Below are 10,593 nucleotides of genomic sequence, written 5' to 3' on the forward strand. Positions count from 1 at the left end.
TCTCCATGAATAGCAAGCGAACAAACAATTGCCACGAGGAAAAAGTCTACCATCAAACTTTACTACCGAAGTATCAAGAAGACCAGTCTTGGTGGGCTTTGATCAGGCATCCATTACTGTAATAGTAGTTGTCCACACAGACCAGTGAGTATGTCAATTGTAGGAACCTTTCTCCTTCGATTACTTCGGGGCCTCTTGAGATGTCTAGGAACTTTGATAATCTCAAAACGCGGTGACTTTCTGAGAACAGTTTTCTTCACATGTAGATGTCGGCTTCTCAAGCGCATGAGGCCTACTCTCGACTACTCAGAGAATCCTCAACACTCTCCCTACAAGTCGTCCTGCTCTGATACCATATGATAGAAATAACGCATGCATGCAATAATACACGAAAGGTGGCAATTCTTTATTCCAATCTTCCTGATACAAAATCACTCCACTCATTCTAACAGACGCTCATCCCTACGGTGCTTGTTGCTTCTGTGTACAACCAGTTCTCCATCACAAAAGAAATTAAGAGCTTCTAGCACTACAAGCTCTTCGACACACACGAGACGACTGCTCCAAGGTCGCTATATAGAAGCATGGAGATCTGTATGCAGTCGTGAAGAGCCAGAGATTCACGCCAGCGTTTCCATCCAGTAGCATGAAGAGGTGCGACACCTTGGCCGCCCTTAGGTCGACTCCCATGAGAGCTGAAGGGCTCACGACCTTTCCATGCTTGCATACGCCTCAAAGAAGATGACCGCCACCTTCTTATGGAACCATGTAGAAGCTCCTATCAGATTGTGCCACATGGCACAATGCCTCCATCCCGTTCACGACCTTAGCAAAGACCTCTACCCCTTAGAGGTTTACTAATTCATCACAAAAGCTAACAGTGGATATATAAAAATGTTGCAATCATTTACTGTTTGCTTTACAGTGAACTGCATATTAATCTTACGCAAATAGGGCCTAGATTGATAAGAGTAAAGTTTCACTCAACCAATCACCTTTACCCAACTAGGGCCTGGTGATTGTGTGCGGTATCAGAACAATACTGCATCAGTCATTCCCATTGAACTGTTCTTGGGGATTTTATTTCAGCAGGGAGTAATCTTGCAGTAGAGGCTATATGACAGCTGCAGGGCATAAAATACTTGTAGATTCTTGTTAGACCAGCATTTTCTGACAGAGATTTATGGCCAAAACTCAGCTCTGCATAGATATTACTGTCAGGGAATCATCAGCAAGCGGGAATGAGACTGAGAAGCATTTTGAATGGCAGCGTGTGAGTGTTTGACGTTCAGCGCTGAATTCTCCAGAGTTTGACGATCAGCAGCAGCAAGGTGTTTGATGATACTTCAACAGGGCATGGAAATTCTTCGGTAGGGCATGGAGAGGGAGTAGAGGGCGGCAGCAAAGCTGCGGCAAGGAAATGGGCTGGAATCCTACGTTGGAGCTGATGAGAAATGGGCTGTAGAGGAGGTTCTTTTATAGAGAGGAGAGGGGTTGAGGTGGAGCTAGGGCCCCATACACTTGTCCCACATATATGAGAGTGTGGAGCAAGTATTTCAGTTCACCCAAGGCTCTCTCTTGTAAGGTTCTATCAGTGCCCCATGGGCCTTGTCTTCAGCAACCTTTGATTTGAGTATTTTGAAATTGCGTCTTTTGTTGTCCCTTTGGAATAAGTTGATCACCTTTTATAGCTCTTCAACATGGTACCCACTGGGGGAGTAAACTGCCAGGTGCATCAAATTTCAGTCAAAATAAATCCTTAAATTTATACAAGGACGTGGGATGCAATATTATCAAAATCTTGGCGAGGTTGTCCCTAGGAATAACCTTGAGTCTTGCCACCTTGTGGATTGCGTTGGCTTTCAATCCTATAACCTTGAGTCTTGCCACCTTGTGGATTGTGGTACACGCCCCAAAACCTTTACCCAAATTACTCCAGGTTAGGCTATCTAGCAACACCGAAGTTCTAGTGCTCGGAGAGACTTGTAGATGGACATGTGTACTGATTGCATTACAGGTCCTGACCCAAATATTGTCGTCCCACCTTATCAAAATGGGTCACCTAATCATGGTGATTCTAGGTTGGGCCTCCCTTTAACCAATTCCAAGATTTGATTCTTGGTTGTGACTCCATTCGCCAATTCCAAGGTTCTCATCCCAAAATTACCATTGGGTGGAGAATAAGTGCCTGTCCCCACATAATCACATATATATGATGAAAAATATAAAGAAAATAAAAATGATAACATAATCACTTGTAAAAGAAAGGATATCTTATTGCTTTGGGTCATGACAACTTGTGAGGTAGGTGCTTGACTTTGACCAGACATCTGGCCATCTTCATCAGTATTTCATTTCACCCACACCATATTTCGGTGGTGTGTAAGGCCTAGTGTATTGAGGTTTGATCCCCTTGTTTGCCAAATATGGTTTAAATGCAACCAAAATATATTCCCTCTCTCTATTTGATTAGAGGGTGAGCACCTTGCACCTATTTCATGTCAGCCGTTTTTCACACCTCAGATTTTACTTTCAAAGGATTAACCTAAACAAATTTGGAGAAATCATCTATAAGGTTACAAAATAAAGATGCTTTTCAAAAGGTGGTGTCCGCATAGGACTGCACACACATCATTGTGTACGAGCTGCAATTTCTTGGCAGCGCTGATTGATCCATCTTTTGGAAGAGCTTTCTTGTGCATTTTTCCTAGTATGCACCCTTCACGTACATGTTTTGATGGCAGCTCAACATGAGGCATATCTTACACCATACCATGTTTTAACATCAACATCAAGAAGCCCAAATTCACATGTGCAAACCTGGCATGCGATAACTCTGCCTGTTGCATGGCAGAACTTAGAAGTGGGTGCTGTATTGATCACATAGGGATCTTCTCCCCTCTCTCAAAAGAGTCTATGGTGTAAAGTGCCAGAAGTGACTATCACATAGTTCCTCCTCCCCCTGACCCCCCTCCCTCTGTGCATCGGTCATCGTCAAATTTTATTGCAAAATCTTGTTTGGCAAAGGAGGATACAAACAACAGATTTTATTTGATTCATGACACAAAAAGCACAGATGAGAGGCATGAATCTGTCCCATCTGCAAAGGTTGTGCTCAGTGTGTGGATAACAGTCCCTCCCTTGTCCATCATTTCTATTCTTATTCCTCCTTGTTCTAGTTGCTCTCTCAAACTTCTCTCCTTGCAGCTCTCCCCCTTTCTTTGTCTCATCATTCAACCTCTTCTTCTTTTCATTTTGTCAAGGTAGTTGTCTTCTCTTCTTTTCATTTCCGCCCGCCCGCCCGCCCGCGCAAAGTTTTTTAATGCGACATGGAAGGTGTTGAGGTCGTTCTTCCTCGAGAAGGGTTTTTGAATGCATCCTTGCTTTATCTAGAGGTGCTCTCACACTAGCTCCAACGACTCCTGATATTGGTCCAACTTTGTTTGACCAAGCTCCGATAATATTTTCACCTTTTTAAGATGCCTTGGCTTTAATGCAAACCTCTGGTAGTTCTGACACTATAGAGTTCTGCCAGCTAGTCCCTAGAACAACACCAATGGGTCACAGTGTGGTTTGTTGGTACACTCTCTATCTTCAAGTGATTCATTCATTATTTCCTTGTTGCTGTCATTTCTTAGGAACTGTATGCTTTTCGGCTCTGTATGTGTGCTTGGATGATAATAGAACTAGCATTTTTAATTCGAGGGTTGCTCCCGCTCTGTTCTGCTTATTTCTTTAAGCTTCCGGGAGACCACTCAAACTGTGTTTTGTCATGCTACTATGTGCTTGTGGAATCTGTTAAGAGTTTTTTATACCTGAGGCCACTTCCATTTGAAGGGTTTCATGTCTCAACCTGACTGTGGCAGATGTAAATGGAACAAACTTTTAGGTGTAGTGAGGGTGCTCCACAAGCGTATGTAATGATTGCCATTCAGCATGCTTATCTTATATATAGCATGAATGAGGCTTTAACTTTTTCAGAAGAGGTGCCATTGTCGAGTGTTTTCATTTCTGTTGAGTGGCGTTGCCATCTTAGGTGCATAATATTGATTAGGCCGTCCCTTCTGAATTATCATACTTGAGTGGTGTTGCCATTGTAGGCGTGTATGCATTGACTTGATGATCCCATTTCCATAATGATTACATCTTCCAAAACTTGACCAAGCCCCACATGCAATTTCAGTTCCCCTCTGTAGAATTTTATAAAAGACTTATGCATTGTCACCAGCTATTCATTTGTTGTGATGAATAAAGCCTCTGCTTGCTTTTGGCCATGGTGAGATTTTTGAATTTTGGGGTTCAATGCTTTGCAGTTTGCATTTCATACCAAAGCGTAGAACTTCTATTTGCTTTAATGTGGAACGGTTGAATCATCTTGGAGACAAGGTTGTCTACATGTCTCAGTTTTGATTGAAAAGCTGCATTTATATTGGGAAATATTTCAGTTTGTATGTCTGGCTTATATTACTTATCTAAATACTGGTCTGACACATTGGTCCGTAACATCTGATTTGCTTTTATTGATGCAGTCTTTTTAACACGCACATTCCAGTACATGATATCTGAGCTACAACTCTTATGTCTTTTGTGCTGCAGGTCTCCTCGTCCTGGTAGACATCATGTGCCTCGAAGTGTGTCACGCTCGCCAAGGCGGGCATACCGTTCTAGATCTCCACTAAGACGTGGTCGATCTCCTGTAAATGTTCGGTCCCCAAGGAGGCGGCGCTCACCTGCATATTCTCGTTCTCCTCGAAGAAGAAGAAAATCTCCTGTTGCTTTGTCTCCCCCAAGATCTCGACGAAGGTCCCCAAGATATATGCGGTCACCCCCTCGTCGCCGCCCACCACCATCACCATCCCCTCGAAGGCGCCAGGCTCCATCACTTTCACCTCGGCGACGGGCACCCCCCCTCTCACCTCGACGGCGCTCTTCTCAATCTCCTAGGCGGCGTCTTGGTCCTTCGCAATCTCCTCGACGGCGTCCAGCTCTCTCTAAATCTCCCCGACGGCGCCCTGCGCCTTCTTTATCACCTCGGCGGCGTACAGCATCATCGGTATCACCTCGGCAACAGGCAGCACCTTCTTTATCATCTCCACGACGTCATAATCCATCTCTTTCTCCCCGTCGGCGCTTGGGACCGTCCCCTTCTCCTCCTCGGCGGCATCCAGCTACTTCCTTGTCTCCCTCACGGCGACCTAGGCCTCCCTTTTCCTCCCAACGACAACCAATACCTGCTTCTTCCCCAAAAGTTCTCATGACTGCACTCTCTCCTCCTCGGAAAACTCAAGCACCGTTATCTCCTTGGCAACCATCTCCATCTTCCTCTCCATCACCATTGCAGAAAAGATCTCCAAGTTTATCTGATCGCTCACCCCATAATATAAAAAGGTAATCTCAGGTCAAATTTCTGGTGCACATTGATGGATGTGTTACGGAAGGCTCATTTTTGCTATGTCTATGTTCACCAAGCATACATAATTTTGAGATAAGTGGAACTTATTGTCTGTCTAAGTTGAGTGTGATGCTTTACAGTCCACTCAAAAGTCCGTTTCCGAGCCACACAAGCTTGAGTAAGGAACGAGTAGAAGTCTTCAATACAATTGAACACAAGAGGGAAAGAAATCTTCAGAGTGGTCAAAGGTATGCCTATTATTCATAGTTCTCGCTGAGAAACATAGCTAGCTCAGGCACATAATATGACTGCTAAACCATGAATAGGACAACAGTTCATCTATATCAGTGCATCTCATGGGCCTGGGGGGACACTTGTTGACACTAGAGGCAAGTATCTGGGAGAGAAAAGTAGCTTGTGCACATCCAAGTCTTTCTAGGATTGCTGATTTTCTTGAAAAGTGTGTAATTTGTTGTTGAAATGAAATGTTTTCAACTGTGTTACAGCCTTAGTTTTGCTCACAGTTGGTTGCAATGTCATCTTTATGTGATCTACTTGTGTATGGTCTATTTTATTTACCGAGTAGGATTCAGGCAACTATATGGGTGTATACCCTTTGCCTCTCATATTGTAAACAAGTGACACATATGGCTTTCTCAGCCTGACATTTTTCTGAATGTAAGGCTATTCAGACCATACAAAGGATGTAACTGAGGCATCCAATTATGCTAAGTATATGTCAGGAGATGCTATCCCTTGTTTGGAGTTTGTACACTAGTGAAAGATATGGCTTGTTATTGCTATGAAGCGTCCCCGTTGTTACGCACCTCACCTCCTACCGACTTTCCTGTCTACGTCTGTTTCATTCACGCTTCGTCTCCCGATTTTGTCTTCTCCTTACCCATCGGCATCATCATGGGTTCTCGCTCTTACTCCGTTTAGTTTTCTCTTTTCAGATCTACGTCCTTCTTAGTTCCTTCCGTCACCCCTCCTTCTTGCCTTCTTAGTTCCTTCCGTCACCGTTCCTTCCGTCACCCCTCCTTCTTGGTTTTCTCTTTTCAGATCTACGTCCTTCTTAGTTCCTTCCGTCACCCCTCCTTCTTGCCTTCTTAGTTTGGTTCTAGTCCAACCTATTCATTGCTCATGAGGGGGACAGCTAGATGGTCATCCTTTTGTTCAAGGATGGCATGGCCATCATTGGAGTTGACAACTTCGTGACTTATTGGATGGACCTGGTAATCTCAGATATTCTGGTGGGTTCGTGACTGCATCCAGTGGTTTTGTGAATTTTAGTGGACTGGAGAATGGGATTGCAGCTGGGCAGATGGTTATGGATAGAGTTTCTTGGCCATCTACTGCCTTGGCAGGAGATGTCAAATGACAGTTGAGCGATGCTAGTGGCTTGGATGCCTCGTGCATGGTGCAGAGTGGTTTTCAAAGGACTGGGTATTTTTTGATTGGCTGGAGCATGCAGAGATCTATCTGGACATGTGTTATATCTATATCTATCTGTGTGTGTGTGTGTGTGTGTGTGTACCTACATATATAATATATATACCAATATAAAATATAATAATTTTATAGCTACACACACACACACACTCACTCTCACTCTTTTTTATTTTTTATAGCTACACACACTCTCTCTCTCTCTCTCTCTCTCTCTCTCTCTCTCTCTCTTGTTCTTTTGCTTGTTCTATAAATTGTGTCAAAGAATGTGTGTGTGTGTGTGTGTATGCTCAAGTATGTGTAGGTATGTGGATTTGTATGTGTGAGAGCATATTTTTATACTATCAAGGGCGCTGATGACATTGGTGGGGATGTCATAGTAGCTAGTCCCTGCTATGCGTGATGGAGTTTATGGTTTTCAACTTTATGAGTGACTATAATGAGATTGAAACTGCACTATGTTGTGTTTTTAAGGGATGAGTTTGGGAATGTTCTTGGATTCATCTAGGGGTGTGTGTGTGTGTATACATAGTGTTTTTAGACGATGAGTTTGGGCGTGTTCTTGGACTCATCTAGGTGTGTATATATACATATATATATATATGGTGTCAAAAAATGAGAGAGAGAGAGAGAGAGAGAGAGAGAGAGAGAGAGAGAGAGAGAGGTCCTCGGAAGGTCTCTATATATGTGTGCATGTGTGTGGTGTGTTTTTAGACGATGAGTCTGGGCATGTTCGTGGACTCATCTAGGTATATATATATATACAGTGTCAAAAAATGTGTGTGTGTGAGGAGAGAGAGAGAGAGAGAGAGAGAGAGAGAGAGAGAGAAGAGACTCATACAAGCCCTACGGGCTGAGCAAACGGCGCGCTAGGGCCCTTGCTGAGTGCTATGCTAAACTCAAGAGCTCAAACTCAAAATTGAAACTGAAAACTAAGTCTCAAAATCTGAAACCCGGTTTTGTGGTGGCTCTTCGATGGTATGCAAATATGTTTCCTATCTGTGTCGGTTGAGCTTTCTCGTGGCGGAGGACGTCGTCTCCTCAACCTTTATTTTGGTGACTTCTAGTGCTTTTTGCTTGAGCTGAGTCGGAGTGTTCTTTTGATATCCGATTTTGTTTGCTTCTTCCTTTACCTAAGTGACTTCTAGTGCTTTTTCTTTGAGCTGAATCGGATAGTTTTGATATCCAATTTTCGCGCCCCTTGGTTTACGAGTTTTTCTTATCTCTTCTGCCCTGTTTCAACAATAGATTCAAGCATGTGATACCTTCTGATAAACCCTGCATATATTCTCTCTGAGGTTGTTGAACTTCTGTATGTTACTGTCTTCATCATACTGCTAGATTCTTCAGTTCCTCAATTCTTAGAAAACATGATTGCTGGACCTTGCTTTATGTTCCACGATCTCCTCATGAAGATTGACTTTATTGACATTGTTGTCTACTTTCACTGTCATTTTATCCTTTCATTGCTTAAACTGAGTGTTGATTACTCCTGAACAATAGAAAGAAGCTCTAGTGTCAAAGGAGACTTGTTGCATGTTCAAATATTTTCTTTTATGACTTCTTGCTTACTAGTACTTCACATATACTTGAACTTTCTTCTTGATTGTTGAAAGTCAAAGCTTGAGTTCCTCAATCTCCTGCTCAACTAAAAATCTGCTCTTGTGGTCTGGATGTGCTCATGTGATTGTAGCTTGTATGTTTTCTCCAACGGGACTGGTGTAGGGGCTGAAGCTACGAATGAGTATGAGTATTTGCCTTTGGAGTCCAGGCAGCTAATTTTTTTGGCTTAGAATGCTCCATTATCTCTGTGTGTGCCCTCCTCACGTTACCACTTGGCTTGGAAACTAATGCTGACTGGCTCAATCCAACTCAAAGTCAATGATTAAAGAGACCCCCCGCCCTTTTCTTCCCTCTTTCTCGCAATGGACTTCTGAGCAGAGGGGTACAGGAGGCTGAGTGGGGCTGGCTTCAGAGGGATGTATGCAGGGTGAGCAGAGCGGAGCGAGAGGTGTAGGGATGGATGGATGGATATATATATGCATGAGTTAATTGCATCATGTATCTGTGTTGGTTGTTCTCATTTGAGCAAAAGTGCTTTGTTGAAGAGTTCCATCTATTCTGAAGATATGAGATCCCTCACTCGTTTACACAAACACAGTGGCATAAAATCTTTTGTAAGATGGAATGTTGCACTTTGTCAAATATGTTTTCCAATTTCTTTTTCTTGGCCTCTTTGTTGAGCTGATAGACTTGATTCTTGTTTTGTATCTTGATGGAATGGCAATTTAGAGGGCTGTTTTTCTTTGCATGCACTCTTTTTAACCTACTTCAATTTACTGAGTTGGTATGTTGAATGGTGGGATGCAGTGGGGCTGCTGATAATCGAGGTCAAAAGAGACCAAGATCTCCTTCAAGAGAGAAGTCTATCTCTGCAGAAGAGAAGCAAGTTGGTGCGAGAAGATCTGATGGATTAGATTCCAATGCGGTCACTTCTGTTGCAATCAAACATGAAGAAAATCTGGAGGAACTTGTTCGTTTGACCTCAAAATCTTCTGACGATGATCACCTAAGAATCCGTCTGGAGAGTCAAAAGAGTAATAAAGATCTAGGAAGTGAGAGAGAAGATGAGGATGCTGCATCACCAACAAGTAGCACAGATGAAAGTCGAAAAGCAGCCAAGAAACGGAGGAAAGAAGAGAAAAGACTTCGTAAAGAAGAGAAGAGACGAAAGCGAGAAGAGAAGCAAAGGAAAAAGGAGGAAAGACGTGCTGTAAAGGCTGCTTCCAAGGCGATTCCCTCAGTAACTCCTCCTCCAGACCTTGATAATAACAGATTAGTCAGGACTGATGACTTTGACAGTGCTGGAGAAGGCCATAAGAGTGATAATGATCGGACAGAAAGTGAACAGCGGAGGCTGGAAAATGAATTGAGGAAGAAAGCTCTTGATTCTATAAGAGCTAGGAAAGCTGTAAGCTCATGAAATTCTGAGCTTCACTTGCGATTTCATACGAGAAGAGTTCTGTTTTTGGCAAGGTGTTCCTGTATATACTAAACTGAGACTTCTTGGTATGAATGGAGCTTTTGAAAGCAGGGACATCAGTATGCTGGGTTTTAGCGTGGCAGTTTGGGTTCAGTCCTATCAATACAATGAAATTGTAACTTGAGATGTTTGTTTAATCCTATATTTCAATAAATCGTCGCCCTGTATGGGATTTCTTGGCTATTAAGGCCTTCCATTACTGGAGTGGTTTAGGTTAATAGATCTATTGTAAGAATGTAAAGCTGTCATGGGGGCAATTATTCCATGGACGCCTTATGTAGGTGGTTCTTCTTAAAGCTTAGGCACAAAGGGAGATTCTGTGCTGTGAAATAATGATACTGGCAGGATGGATATGATGTCTGCATGGTTGTATAAATCTGTGTGGGTGTGTCTCTCATAGAGAGTCTGCACAGTTGTGTGTCTGTGTCTGTGTCTGTGTCTGTGTCTGAGTCAGAGAGAGAGAGAGAGAGAGAGAGAGAGAGAGAGGGAGAGATGGAGGGAGGGAGCGAGAGAGTTGTCTGCGTTGGACCATGTAAAGTTTTCTTTCAGGGGGGTTACTCTGCAATCAAGAGAGAATTCTATATCTGATAACCTCAGCATCCTTCAGCTGCAATGGAATGAGACGAGATGCCCAATCTATGTGGTTACAAGAGATCTAAAATCTTGGACATCCCTTTCTCCTGTGAGTTGTCCCACTTGAAGTGAAATT

The 10,593-nt window shown here is 43.1% G+C and overlaps 1 protein-coding gene across 3 annotated transcripts in view; it reads left to right on the plus strand.

The window, feature by feature from the left end:
• The window catches only part of LOC147892136 (splicing factor PWI domain-containing protein), a 39,451-nt gene extending 29,384 nt beyond the window's left edge, over positions 1–10,067 (plus strand). For 2 of the 3 annotated variants that reach the window (XM_087387860.1, XM_087387862.1), the window contains 3 exons: positions 4,597–5,388; positions 5,533–5,640; positions 9,212–10,067. In XM_087387860.1, the coding sequence (XP_087243986.1) occupies positions 4,597–5,388; positions 5,533–5,640; positions 9,212–9,824 (1,513 nt within the window). In that variant the 3' untranslated portion in view covers positions 9,825–10,067. The remainder of the gene's footprint in view (positions 1–4,596; positions 5,389–5,532; positions 5,641–9,211) is intronic. The other variant, XM_087387861.1, reaches the window with a different exon arrangement.
• Positions 10,068–10,593: the final 526 nt, after the last annotated feature.

The sequence above is a fragment of the Dipteris shenzhenensis genome, chromosome 17 (genome assembly GCF_047967505.1).
Source record: "Dipteris shenzhenensis isolate YYH24624 ecotype China chromosome 17, Dip_SZ_1.0, whole genome shotgun sequence".
In the NCBI taxonomy this organism is placed as follows: domain Eukaryota; kingdom Viridiplantae; phylum Streptophyta; class Polypodiopsida; order Gleicheniales; family Dipteridaceae; genus Dipteris; species Dipteris shenzhenensis.